Source organism: Nyctereutes procyonoides, unplaced genomic scaffold (assembly GCF_905146905.1).
Source record: "Nyctereutes procyonoides isolate TBG_1078 unplaced genomic scaffold, NYPRO_anot_genome, whole genome shotgun sequence".
Taxonomy (NCBI): domain Eukaryota; kingdom Metazoa; phylum Chordata; class Mammalia; order Carnivora; family Canidae; genus Nyctereutes; species Nyctereutes procyonoides.
In genome coordinates this window covers 8,986,460-9,000,465 of record NW_026575020.1, presented here as the reverse complement: position 1 = coordinate 9,000,465, position 14,006 = coordinate 8,986,460, and the positions used below count along the sequence as shown (strand labels likewise).

Here is a 14,006-nt window from a genome sequence, read left to right as displayed (position 1 = left end):
CGGACCAGCTAGGAAGTCACAAAACAAGACACCCTGTTGCACTTACAGAAGATGCAGCAAAGGTATGACCTAACTACAGATTCCACCCAGTGGAGTGAGAGAGGTACTGCACCTGAAAAAGTGAGACTACAGGGTTCTAGGCCCTACTCTGTCAGTGATTTCAGTGGTCTCCTAGAGAACACTTCAGAGCATCAGTCCCTATCCACAGAATGAAGGTAGGCCAGACATTTCCCAAGTACACTCTAATACTGATGTTGCATAAATTAATATGAACACTTTATAAAAGCATATTGCAATCCTTACGTTAACAAATGCCATAAAAAACAACATAAGTGGAACTATTTACAATCTTAGTTTCCCTATCGCCCTATCAGAGCTAAAACCACATTCAAAGCATCTACCTTATGTCAGGACACTGAATGAGAAGAATTAACAGATACAAAACAGAGGAGTTTTTAGACCAAAGGAGTCAATTCCTAACAGCAGAGGCCTAGAGAGAGGGGTTTCAGGGCAGTCCTACGAGGAGGAGGGCAAAGAGGGCAGCAGAGGGTAGAGAGAAGAGAAGCAAGGCGCTGACAGAAGAAAGGGGAAGGGGAGAGAAAGGGAGCCAGCACCAGCCAGTGGGGTTCAGCTACTCCTGCCTCTGGCTTCTCCACCACCAGTAACTCCTCCCTACCTCTCTAATAACCTCAGAAATTCCTCTAACAAGGTTAAGGCCTTTCTCTACAGGTATAACAATAAAAACCTAATAATGGTCTTTGACCAAGAACATCAGAATTCTATTACACTGAGGACAAATAAATGAGTTTATTTTTTATTTTTTATTTTTTTTATTTACGATAGTCATACAGAGAGAGAGGCAGAGACACAGGCAGAGGGAGAAGCAGGCTCCATGCACCGGGAGCCCGATGTGGGATTCGATCCTAGGTCTCCAGGATCGCGCCCTAGGCCAAAGGCAGGCACCAAACCGCTGCGCCACCCAGGGATCCCAAATGAGTTTAAACTAGTATTAGATTCTTTCCTTTTTGGGCTCTTCAAAGGGTCCATGAATAAAATAATAAAAGTAATTCAAAAAAGAGAGGCAAGGACCAGAAAACTAACTTCACAAATTTGAGTGAAGGTCATTTGGGGGCAATTCTGCTTAAAATTATTTAAAATTAGCTTCAACGTCAGCTTTCATTTTAAGGGAGCTTTACTCCCAGAAGTTCTGCTAACCATGGACTACTGCCATCATGCACACACTGGGCAAATGCTGGGCTCACATGGGGACATCCCTCCCTATAGGTCTGTAGTAGGTGTGGTGACTAGAGAGAACATAGGACAGGAAGGGGCCTTTGTCAAGGCCTTTATTTGGACCTGGTCTCCAAGCTCCACAGCCTGGTTTTACCTTCTTTCCCGCCCCCACCCCATGCCCCAAAGGTAGTAGGTGACCAATTTTCAAATGGTGGTGGGGATGTTTACAAGGATTTGCCCCAATTTTAACCTGAAGGAGGGAATGAAGAAAGCATATGCCATACTAACAGATGGCAAGACCCACTTCATCTCTCACCCAGGGAGATTTGACTGAAGTTGTGTATACACTAAGAACGTCATAAAAATCCACTGTCAGAAGATCTAAAGTTTCAGGTGCTGTTGAGTGGCTTGGAAAATAAGATAATCAGAAATTCAGGTAAGTCTCCAATGCCCCCTCGCCCCATGCATCTTTAGAATCAAATAGGAGAGGGCACCTGGATGACTCAGTGGCTGAGCCTCTCTGCCTTTGGTTCAGGTTGTGATCCCGGGGTCCTGGGATCGAGTCCTGTATCAGGCTCTCTGTGGGAAGCCTGCTTCTCCCTCTTCCTGTGTTTCTGCCTCTCTCTCTCTGTGTCTCTCAGGAGTAAATAAAATAAAAATACTAAAAAAAAGAATCAAGTAGGAGAATAGAGCCATCTTTCCCCTAGTGTAACAACCATTTCTTTCCAGTGACAACACAGTAACATGTTCTAGATAATATTTTCAAAGTTTCTACAATATTAACAAACAGTATTTCTTAGCAACATGTTTGATTTATACCACTAGCTGAAGAAAAAAGTGCTTTAAGTATCTTTGAAACTTAAACCCAAAGTTTAACTTATTGTTTCCTTATCAACGGCAAGAAACCAAGAGTAATAAGAAAACCTGATGTGAATAAATGAATATTTCAAATACAAGAAAAAATACAATGATATAAAGCAGTCCAGTATTTCTTTGTCAAAGAGCTGATTAGCCACCATTAACATTATTAAACATTGCATTAAGATGATGTGCAAAAGACCTGGGTGTACTGATTTTCTATTACTGAACAGTTTATAAATAGAACTACTTAAGCACTATCTACTGTATTCAATTCTTTAATATTTTTCCACTAGCACATCATTAAGGTTACAAGAACCTCTCTTTACTTACCCACAAGCCACATATTGCCCATTCCTAGATGTGGCAATGCTTAATCCATATAAACTGCCTTCATCAACGAATCTGTTAAGGCACTTTCTAGAGTTCACATCCCAAACATAAACTTCCCCATCACCTGAATTAAAGAGCCAAAAAAAAAGTATGGTTACCTCCCTCACTACTGCACTCTCTAAAATAAATAAATCTGTAAAGAAAAAAACAAAAAACAAAAAACCCAAAACAACTTTTTAAGCCAGTTATAAAATAAATCATGGAGACAATATATAATATGGTGAACTACAGTTAACAACACAGTAGAGCATTATTTGTTTTTGTTTTCTTTAAGATTTTATTTATTTATTCATGAGAGACACACAGAGAGAGAGGCAGAGACACAGGCAGAGGGAGAAGCAGGCACCATGCAGGGAGCCCGACGTGGGACTCGATCCCAGGACTCCAGGATCATGCCCTGGGCCGAAGGCAGGCGCTAAACCACTGAGCTACCCAGGCGTCCCAGTAGAGCATATTTGAAAGTTGCTAAGAGAGATGTTATAAGTTCTCATCACAAGAAAAAAAAATTGTAACTGTGCGGTGACAGGTGATATCTAGACTTACTGTGATCATTTGCAATATATACAAACATTTAATCACTGTTGTGATTTAATATATGTCAATTATACCTCAAAGCCCCTAATGCTATGTTATCAGGTGCTCTTAGCTGAAGTATAGCAAAAATTATGCTAAAGAGCCCCACAGAGATTGAAGAATAGTAGAACCACTACCACAGGTAGTGGTAGAACCACTCTGATGCCTCCCACTACCAAGCAGCATGAACTACACTGAGATTATGATGGCCCCAAGATCCTACAGTTAAGGGACTAAGAGTCCAAGGTGGCACAGGACAGAGGCAAAGAGCAGAAAAGTGCCAGATTAGAGACTGTCAAGAGTGAGAAATAGTTGGTCAACTGCACCACAAGAAGTCAGAGGGTGAGATCTGAATTGTCTTCCGTCAATAATGAAGAACATTCAAAACGTTATCCAAGTGAAGACATACTTCTAAAAGAAAAAGGGTGATGATTCCAAGTAACTTTCAAAAACAAAGTCTGAAAATGAATCATCTTTTAAATAAGTATTTTCTTTCCATCTTTTCCCCAAACATGGTAACATGGTTAAACAGTTAGCTCTTCACTATTACTAGTTAGTAAATAAGAAGACAAATGGCAATGACAAATTCTTTTTTTATTTTTAAATTTATTTATTGACGAGAGACAGAGAGAGAGAGACAGAGGGAGGCAGAGACACAGGCATAGGGAGAAGCAGGCTCCATGCAAGGAGCTGACGTGGGACTTGATCCCATGTCTCCAGGATCACACCCTGTGCTGAAGGCAGCACTAAACCGCTGAGCCACCCGGGCTGCCCGGCAATGACAAATTCTAAAATTAAAAATGACTTTCTAACTAACACAAAAGTCTAAAATCAAACACTGTTTTTGGCTAAATCTGAAATATAAACACATCCAAAGCCTTTAAGAAAAGCTTTAGATGATCATGTCATTAACTTACCTGAAGAGGCATATACTTTCTTGCTATCTGAAGAGAATGTGGACGCTGCAACCCTCCCATTAATTTTCATGCTACCAATCAATTCTTTAGTCTGGAAGAATAACAAATATTACTTATCAAAATGCTAAGAGGTGCATGGAAGAATCACACTGGCTCAGTGTGATTCGTAGTACCTACTCAGCTATGTTTGTCCCTACACTCGGAAGCTCTTCCCAAGTCCCACTGTGCCCCCCTGCTTAAGATGCAGATTTCAGGACACTGTGAGTTATGGTTCAAAGACTATCCCTACACTAAAAATCTTGTCCTAAAAGAACAAGCAACCACTAATAATGGTTCACCTTCATCAACAACAAATGAAGATATCCAGCAACACCATTTATCAGCAAGAATGACCCATCTGGAGAGACTTCAAAGCTCCTCACTAGCTTCTCTTTCAAACCTAAGAGAGGAGACAAATCAATAAGAATTAATATGTTTTTTTTTAAAGGATTTTATTTATTTATTCATGAGAGAGAGAGAGAGAGGGGCAGAGACATAGGTAGAGGGAGAAGCAAGCTCCCAGTGGGAAGCATGATGCAGGACTCAATCCCAGGACCCCGGGATCCCAAGAGCCAAAGGCAGAGGCTCAACCACTGAGCCACCCAGGCGTCCCTAATATGGTTAATATGGTCCCTAATATGGTCCCTAATATGGTATAATGTTATAATGATAACATTATCATTCATTGGCAATTGAGAATTTCTTTTAAAACATCTAAATGGCTCAAACTAAACCAAAAGTAGGCTCACACTGAGTGAGTCTGACCCAAATACAAGGTCATTACAAAGTGCTTACTCTTCTTCTCTGTCTTGGTTAACATTCACCATTTGAACTGCAGCCAGAGATTCAGCTCCCCGAATAGTAAACGTACCAACTAATTTTCCAAATGTAAATGGTGATATCTGTAATTAACTAAAAGGATAAATTATACTTCTTTGTCACAAAGTTCATTTACCAGGAGGGAAATATACAGCCATGAGAGACAGCTAAAACACAGTAACACACTGAAACTAGTTGCTGACTACCAACTAAACAGCCCATGATGAAGCAGTCTAGTCTTAACTTGGTAGAGGCAAAAAGGAAAAACTAAATAAATAAGAAAGGGAAAAAGAAAACCACAAAGTGTCAATGTATTCAAGAGTTGATTAGCTTCCAAAAATGTGACTTGTGTAACCTCATCACATGAGCTAAGTATATAAAGTGTCGATTTACTTACTTAACAAAGGGACATACTCTTTTTTCCATGCCTAAAAGGCTCATACTGACCATACAGAAGACTCTATCATGATGACTTAGTGAGCAAACTTAACTCATTAAAAACTTGTTTAATAGAAAGGATACATAAATAGGTTCAACTGGCTACCTCTAGGGAAGGGAAGCAGGTGGCCAGGGAGACAGACCAGGGGAAACTTTTCACTCTTCACCCTTTTTTATGTATTGGATTTTTGCACCAAATGAATGCACTGCTTGATCAAAAAGTATTTCAAAAAAATGTTTAAGTTGCTAAGTTAATATAGTCATCAGAATAAATACATTTAGAAAAATCTAGTGAAGAACCCTTGTTCCTCTACAGGAAAATGCTAGTTAAGGCTCCCACAGATGATCTTTTATCCTATTAATAGTTTTTGTCTAAATGGTTCAAAAATCCTACAAAACTGGGCCTCCCACTCTAGTGCTGCCCCAGGGACTATACCCTAGGTCTCTTGATGGAAATCAATCCAGATACAATTTTCAATTACTGGGGTTACTCCTTCACTATGAATCTATTCCATCTAGGATAATTTTCATCCCCCACTCTGGTCAAAATTTACATTCTGACTATAGTATACAGAAACAGCTCCAAGCAAAAGGAAAATCCCATCACATGATGAAGCAGGGAAGGGAGGCTAGTTCCAGCAGTGTAGAGCTGGAAGCTCCTCCAGACCAAATCTTACTGACACAGAAGAAATATGAGAACTAAATGGCCTACAGCTGGGGACCACCACACCCACACAGGAATATGGACTGCACATGTATCATGAGAGCCACAGGGAACAAAGTTCTCTCATACTGGGCAGAGACAGACCTGGTGTGGCAGCAAAAGGCAAAGTGCCAAAGGGCTCATTACACAGTGCCTGCTCTCTGCCCACAGCTGGCTAAAAGACCTTATGCCTGAGTAAGCTTGTTGTTTTGAGGGAACTCAAGAAGGGGGGGGTCTTTCAGAAATAAATACTAGACTTGCAGCAAATTAAGTCTGGTAGTTGATTTAGCAATTAATTGGAAAAAAAAAAAGATAATAGTATTTTCATCCAAAACTTACAGCATACCAGTTATACGTATATAATATTTTACTTTTAACCTCGCAAAAAGTGGTAATAAATGCTAATATCAACATTTTAATTACTTTTAACAAATGCTGAATCTTCCAAAATAGGAACCAGATAAAATGTATATGACCTTGCCAAAGAAAATATAATGCTTTAACGATACCAGATATGGACATGTGGGTGGTTCAGTGATTGAGCGTCCGCCTTTGGCCCAGGTTGTGATTCCAGGGTCTGGGGACCAAGCTCCACATTGGGCTCCTTGTGAGGAGCCTGCTTCTTCCTCTGCCTGTGTCTCTGCCTCTCTCTCTGTGTCTCTTATGAATAAACAAAAAATCTTTTAAAAATAAAAATAAATAAAGATACCAGATAGAAATCTTTTCACAGTTCTGTGAATGAGATTTTGAGGTCAACTAATGAACAAGTGATAAGAAAAAGAATGGCCAATTTATTAATAATAGTGCCAAATTCCATAAGATGGAAAGTGGACTGTGATGGGACAGATTATATGTTACTCCTAAAATGGTGGCAGTTACTTACTGCTAACTGAGCACTTACCATGTGGTTGTACTCATGGTAAAAATTTTCTCTTTTGAATAAAGTGATGGTTACCAGAAGGAAGGGGAGTCGAGGGATGGGGGAATGGGTTAACTAGGTGATGGGGATTAAGGCGTGTACTTGTGATGAGCACCAGGTGATGTATGGAAGTGTTGAATCACTATATTGTACACTTGAAACAGAACACTGTATGCTAACTGGAATTAAAATAAAAACTAGAAAAATAAAATTAAAAAACTTAATTTTTTTTTTAAAGATTATGTATTTATTCATGATCGAGACAGACAGACAGACAGAGGCAGAGACACAGGCAGAGAGAGCAGCAGGATCCATGCAGGGAGCTCAATGCGAGACTTGATCCTGGGTCTCCAGGATAAGGTCGTGGGCTGAAGGCGGTGCTAAACCACTGAGCCACCTGAGCTGCCCTAAAATTACCTTTTTTAATATTTAGGACCCTCAATTTTATACAAAGAGAAAACTGAAGCTCAGATATTACCACACCTTTGAGTATTATGCTTATAATCAAAATGGCTGCCTGACCAACTAATTTAATTCCCAAATGGTCAAATTCCTCATGTGTTTACCTAGAACAAGATCTCTCTTAAGAACTGTCCCTCTGAAAAAAAAAAAAAGAAAGAAAAGAATTGTCCTTCTAGGGACATCTGAGTGGCCTAGTGGTGAGTGTTTGCCTTTGGCTGAGGGCATGATCCTGCAGTCCCAGGATCGAGTCCCACATCGGGCTCCCTGCATGGAGCCTGCTTCTCCTTCTGCCTGTGTCTCTGCCTCTCTCTGTGTGTCTATCTCATGAATAAATAAACAAATAATCTTTAAAAAAAAAATTGTTCTTCTAAATAATATAACAGAAACTGCTTCTGGACTAGTTTGAACTAGTAATCTGGGGTGCTCAACCTTTTTGTATCAGTCTGGTGAAACATATGGTCCCCTTCTTGTTCAAAAACTTTCGTAACTGAAGGACATGCTAAACCTCAGTTATAGGTTAGTAAAAATAAAGATGTAATATTCTTCTCAACTGACTTCACAGACCTCTAAATTCTATCAGAGAATTTTGAGAGTCCCTGGACCCCATATTATGAGCACCATCGGGTTAATTCAGAATTCTTTAGAATCCATCAATTCTGTATTCCTCATTTTTTAAACTTACATTTAAGACAAATTTACATATGTATACGTTTGCATATTCTAACCAGTCAGCAATTTCTCCCTCCATCCTAACATCCTTCATTAATTTGAGTCATTTGTAGTGTTTTATAAGACTGAAAATAGTGTTCAACAACCAGCCCACAAAAGGAAATACACTTAACTTTATCATTATCATCATTATTGCCAAGCTATGCTTACAGAGGAAAGAAGAGAGGAAATACTGAGAGGGAAAGGCAAATGCCACATCTCAGAATAAACTAGCGATTAGATCCACTCTCCTGCGTACCAGCAGATTGCATGGTAAACATCACTAACTGTATCTTGGCCAACCCCGGGTTTGCTATTCGCAAAAGGATGGAAGGCAAGGATGGAAAAAAAGCCTATGCCTTTTCATTTAGTAGAACAGAATGTGAAAAAAGTTAACAACTATATGCTGTTTTCTGCTTCAATATGGGTAGACTGGTTAAGCCTTTTCAACTCAAAGTGAGGTCAGCATCACCTAAGTGCTTGTTAAAAATACAGAATCAAGCCCACTTCACACCTAGAGAATCAGTCTGTGCTTTAACCAGTTCCCCAGGTGATTCATATGCACATTACTGAGAAGCACGGGGTTAAAACATGCTTAAACTAAGAACCCACATGGAAAGGATCACCAAGTGTCAGGGAACACAGAAAACAGAAGACTGGAAACAATGAAAAGAAACACCATAAATGTTTCTGAAGTTGGTCTCATTCACTTTGAACAATTAGAAAAAAAGCTGTAAAGAGCTACCCTTGTCCTTTACAGCCCCAAACATACCTACAGTGTAACAGGGAAACTCCAGGAAGCCAGAGCATCATTAATGCCACCTCCCAACACTTACAATGCTAACCCAGCCAACCTCACTATAAGGGCCTAGGTTCACAGAGGGTTCATAAAGGTGTCACTGGATTTTGTGGTGATATGTGGAGGGGAAGAATGGGAAGGGTAGAAGAAGATACATTTTCACCTAATAAAAAGATTTTTTAAAATAGTCTTTAAAATACATTATGATGTCCAAAAGCAACGCTTACTTCCTTTAAATGTAAACCAAAACTCTATTATAACACACATGAGAGGAACAAGAGAGATCCCAAATTTCCTGAAGACCAGAGAGGTGAAATACTTTGAGGACTTGAGACTCCAGTCTTCTAGCTCCCAAGCTCTTGCTGCTGCATCAACTGCTAATTTTACAGCCAAGCATTTCCAGTTGCTTTTCTGCTCTAGGAGAAAAAAATTCCAATTTTCCCATAAGCACTCAATAAAAAGTTCACTACTTTCATTTGGATGTGTTATCTCAACACAATGACATACCCTGAATGCTAAAACTAAAGATACTCTCATTTTTAAGAATCCAATGGGGGAAAGTGGTTGTAAACACTGTTAAATTGAACTCAGCTGTGGGGCTGGCAGGGAAGAGGGGTGATCGGCCGCATGTGCAAGAGAAACCTTACCTCTCACTTGATGCACAGGAATTAACTTTCCAGCCAGCATATCATAGACATAAAGAACCTTGCTGTGGATACTCGTTGCTAAAACCTCTTCTCCACTAGCACTAAAACAAGCCTTATAGATTGGAAACTTTTCCAAATAGATGCTCTGGATTTTAGGATTTGTTCTTCCATCAACCTATAAGGAAATGGAAACATTCCTTTTGGTTATTTCCTAGACTCTGTATCCTGGGAGTAAATACTACTGACTACAAGTTTTAATTTAAAAATGCATACCTGAAACAGCGATACAGCATTATCTAGTGCAGCAACCATCACAACCTGAGCACGAGGATGGAACTGCACAGAGGAAATCCTAGCAGTAGTGGGACGTTCCGCATTAGCATGCTGACAGTTCTTTATCTATGGAAAAATAAACCTAGAATTTAATCACTGCAAATGGGTTAACATTATTTTTTTTAATCATAAAGAAAAGACATAACACAGCTCATGATGCAGAAGATAGGGCACTGGAGGGGCCCCTGGGTGGCTCAGTAAAGCAGTTGCCTTTGGCTTAGGTCATGATTTCAGGGTCCAGGGATCGAGCCCCCTATCAGGCTCCCTGCTCAGTGGGCAGCCTGTTTCTCCCTTTGCCCCTACCCCTGCTTGTGCTCCCTCTCAGACAGATAAATAAAATCTTAAAAAAAAAGTGCACTGGAAAGGTAACCAGAAAACCACAGCTCTGCTACCAACTAGCAAGTCATTTTACTATACAATAATCCATTTTTACCTTCTTTCAAATGAAGGGATGAAATCGTTAAGGTCTTAGAGCATCAGGATACAGTCATTTTCTCATGATACACCCATATAAGTTACGATACTCTGACTTCCAGAAATTTTTTACTTAAAACTGCTACTTTAGCATCTTTACATTCATGGAACAAAATAAGAGGCACTATATAATTGTTCCCATGGTTCTGTGGTTGGCATGCATAGCTTATGTTCTCCCCATAGAACACATGGCTCCTAGTTTAAAGCAATGATGACCTCATGCATCTAGGCTATTTTCAGTTATTTCTTGGTTTTTGTGGGTTATTCTCTATATATTAAAACTTCAATTATATGAGGTGCCTAAGTGGCTCAGTCAGTTAAGCGTCTGCCTTCGGCTCAGGTCATGATCGCAAGGTCCTGGGATTGAGCTGTGTGTTGAGTTCCCTGCTCAGCAGGAAGCCTGCCTCTCCCTTTCCCTCTGCCTCTCTCCTTGCTTGTGTGCTTTCTCTCTCTGTGAAATAAGTAAATAAAAATTTTTTTAAAATAAATAAAAATTAAAAATTACACAAAAGACAAAGTGAGTACTATGTGTATATTTCGTTTGTAACAAATGGAGTTAGAGTTTTATGGTAACTGTAATTTTGGGGAAATGAATTTACCCTATGAAGGGCTGAGTAAACTACTTTCATAAGGTAAAGAAAACACAAATACTCTGTCTCCTGGTAATTTGTCATAATAGGGTTCCCTCCCCCATCTAAAGCATGCCACCATTTTATAATGGGGAAAAAAATGTATGTCAGAGAGAGATCTGGTTATTTAACAGACATTTAACTGAAGCACTATGTTGGGCAGGCACTTCATTACCACAATGAGCAAGTTAGATACAGCGATGAGTAAGAAAGTAACTAGTGTGGACCACTTAAAAAAGATAGTCAGGAAGGACCTGTCATTTGAGGGGAAAGGTACCAATGGGCTGGCCATTAGCAATGCCTGACAGACAGGCAGGACAAAGAACAAAAGTTCTAAGGTGAGAAAGGACTCAACATGTTTAACAGAAAGAAGACCTAGGGAACGTAGGTAGGAAGTAAGGGGAAAACTTCTGAGATGAAATTTCAGACGTAGGCAGATGCCAGGTTATGAAAAGCAGTGTAGAATGTGAAAAAGAATTCAGAAGTTTTGGGATGCCTGGGTGGCTCAGTGGTTGAGTGTCTGCCTTTGGCTCAGGGAGATCCTCAGCTCCCGGGATCAAGTCCACATTAGGCTCCCTGTGGGGAGTCTGCTTCTCTCTCTGCCTAGGTCTCTGCCTTTCTCTCTGTGTCTCTAATGAATAAATAATCTTTAAAAAAAAAAAAAAAAAAGAATTCAGAAGTTTTCAAAAAGTGATGAAAAGTGATATGACCTGATGTTTTATTTTTGGAAGACCCTCCTGGGTAGTACTAAATGAAGAATAGGAAGAGTAAAGTGGAAGTGAGAGGCGAGTCACACAAAGTGACTGCAGTACGCGATACAGGAGGTAAGAGATGACGACAACATGAACCAGGCTATTGCCCGTGGAAATTAAAAGAAACCTAAAAAGGGTTAAAAGAAACCTTGAAGAAGTCAAACACAATTGTCAAAAGATCCCTGGGGACCTAATTTAATCTTCTTGACCATTTCCGCAGAAGAATAAACAACAGCAATACATTTAATCCCACAGAGAATGCGAACCCATACATTTGCAATTGGGAAGCATTCTGGGTTTCAGAGGTAGTTGGCTAGAGGCCCCATTTCCCTGACTCTCACCTTTAGGATTCCTTTAGGAAGTGAGGTTGATGTGGATATGAAATTCCCAGTCCTTTGCAACAGATCATCTTCATCCTCTTCACTTTCATCTAAGACAAACAAACACACAGGCTGAGCTTTAGAATCAGTGAGATGGCCGTTACCTTCCCCAAATGTCTGTCTGTATTTCAAACTTCGACTCCCCCCATTCCAGCCTCCAATCTCAATCACTTTATTACGCTGCAGTTGGTAAAACAGCAAAATAAACCTGAAGGGGAGGGGGAAAATAACACAAAATCCAATATATATGGTTAAAAAAAAAGCCTGACTCTGGAATGAAACATCTACCTTCACAAAGATGCAAGAAAATAAAAGTTAAAGGCAGTATTTAATTTCAGAAGAACAATTCGTAACTATGGCAAAATGGCTAATGAGATAGCATGAAAAAGAACTAGCATGTTTAGATGAATGAGATCAAGGTCGGCAAACTGAGTAGCAGAAATTCAAAGAGAGCTAACAGGGCTGCCTTCCTCCTGATGGTTCTACTAAAGAGACCCAAGGAGCTGACCAATATTTTTAAAATACTCGCAGGGAGAAGAGAGCAAAAAACAGCACAAAAGCCCTCTGAGGTTCTTAAGGGGGTCTGGTAAACCACCAGGCTTCAGGTAGGGGTCACAAAAGGATACTCGGGGACTAAAGGTAAAATCAAAGAATTATAAGAAAATCCTCCATGAACTGAAACCCAGCTCTCAATCTTTTCAATAAGATGTTGTGGGACTGCTAGTGCCCCTTACCCAGCCACTACTCAGAAACAAATGTACAAATTCTCTGGAGGAAAAGATATCCTGGTCTTCTTATTAAGCAATACTATTTACTACAGTGTCCAGCACTCAATGAAATATAACTAGGTCAGTAATGACAAGGTAGGGCAACCTGATTGAAAACCTAAGGAATAAATGACAATCTCAGCAGGTGATCTAAATAACTGAGTTTTTCAGACATAAGCTTTTAATTTTTTTTTATTTATTTATGATAGTCAGAGAGAGAGAGAGAGAGAGAGAGAGAGAGAGAGGGGCAGAGACACAGGCAGAGGGAGAAGCAGGCTCCATGCACTAGGAGCCTGATGTGGGATTCGATCCCGGGTCTCCAGGATCGCGCCCTGGGCCAAAGGCAGGCGCCAAACCGCTGCACCACCCAGGGATCCCAGACATAAGCTTTTAAAACATTCTGTTGAGAGGTGCCTGAGTCAGTTAAGTGGCTGCTTCAGCTCAGGTCATGAACCCCGGCTCCTGCTCAGTGGCGAGTCTGCTTCTCCCTCTGCTGCTCCCCCTGCTTGTGCTCTCTCCTTCTCTCTCTCTCTCCAATAATTACACAAAACATTTTTTTAAAGTAAGTTATTATGTTTAAAATGTTCAAGAATAATGAAAGACAATATTCAGAATTGAACCAGAGAACCAGATTATTAAAAAAAGAGCTAAACGCAAATTCTAGAACCCAAAATTATAATAGTTAAAACTAAAACACCAGTGGATGTTTTTAATGGCATATAAAAATTAGCTGGAGAGACAATCAGTGCTCTGGAAAATGGATCAGAAAAAAAATATCCAGACTAAAGTACAGAAAGTAAAAAGGATGGAAAATGCAAAAAAGAATGCAAAATAGGTTTTAAAAAATAAATAAAAACATTTAACACACATGTAATTGGTGGAGCGGAAGAAAAAGAAGACTGGAACAGCAATAGTATTTGAAAAGATGATCAGTGAGAATTTCCAAAACTTAAAAAAGACATCAAGTTAGATTCAAAAGCACTGTTAAGACCAAGCAGAATACAAAGCAAGCTAAAAAGATCTGGGCTGGAGGATGGGAGGAGATAAACGAACAACACAGCAACAACTAAACAATCCACCATATTAAGAAATTAACTGTTGATTTTTGAAGGCCTATGATGATATTATGATACTATGATAGTATTCTAATTACATTTAAAGTG

General features: G+C 39.7%; 1 protein-coding gene across 2 annotated transcripts in view; it reads right to left on the bottom strand.

Annotated features, from left to right (window-relative positions):
- The window catches only part of UTP18 (UTP18 small subunit processome component), a 41,177-nt gene that overhangs the window by 14,415 nt on the left and 12,756 nt on the right, over positions 1-14,006 (bottom strand). Inside the window, exons 5-11 of one of the 2 annotated variants that reach the window (XM_055331904.1) lie at positions 12,038-12,126; positions 9,782-9,907; positions 9,509-9,683; positions 9,089-9,277; positions 4,313-4,413; positions 3,975-4,065; positions 2,425-2,548 (exon numbers count right to left, since the gene is read on the bottom strand). In XM_055331904.1, the coding sequence (XP_055187879.1) occupies positions 2,425-2,548; positions 3,975-4,065; positions 4,313-4,413; positions 9,089-9,277; positions 9,509-9,683; positions 9,782-9,907; positions 12,038-12,126 (895 nt within the window). The remainder of the gene's footprint in view (positions 1-2,424; positions 2,549-3,974; positions 4,066-4,312; positions 4,414-9,088; positions 9,278-9,508; positions 9,684-9,781; positions 9,908-12,037; positions 12,127-14,006) is intronic. The other variant, XM_055331911.1, reaches the window with a different exon arrangement.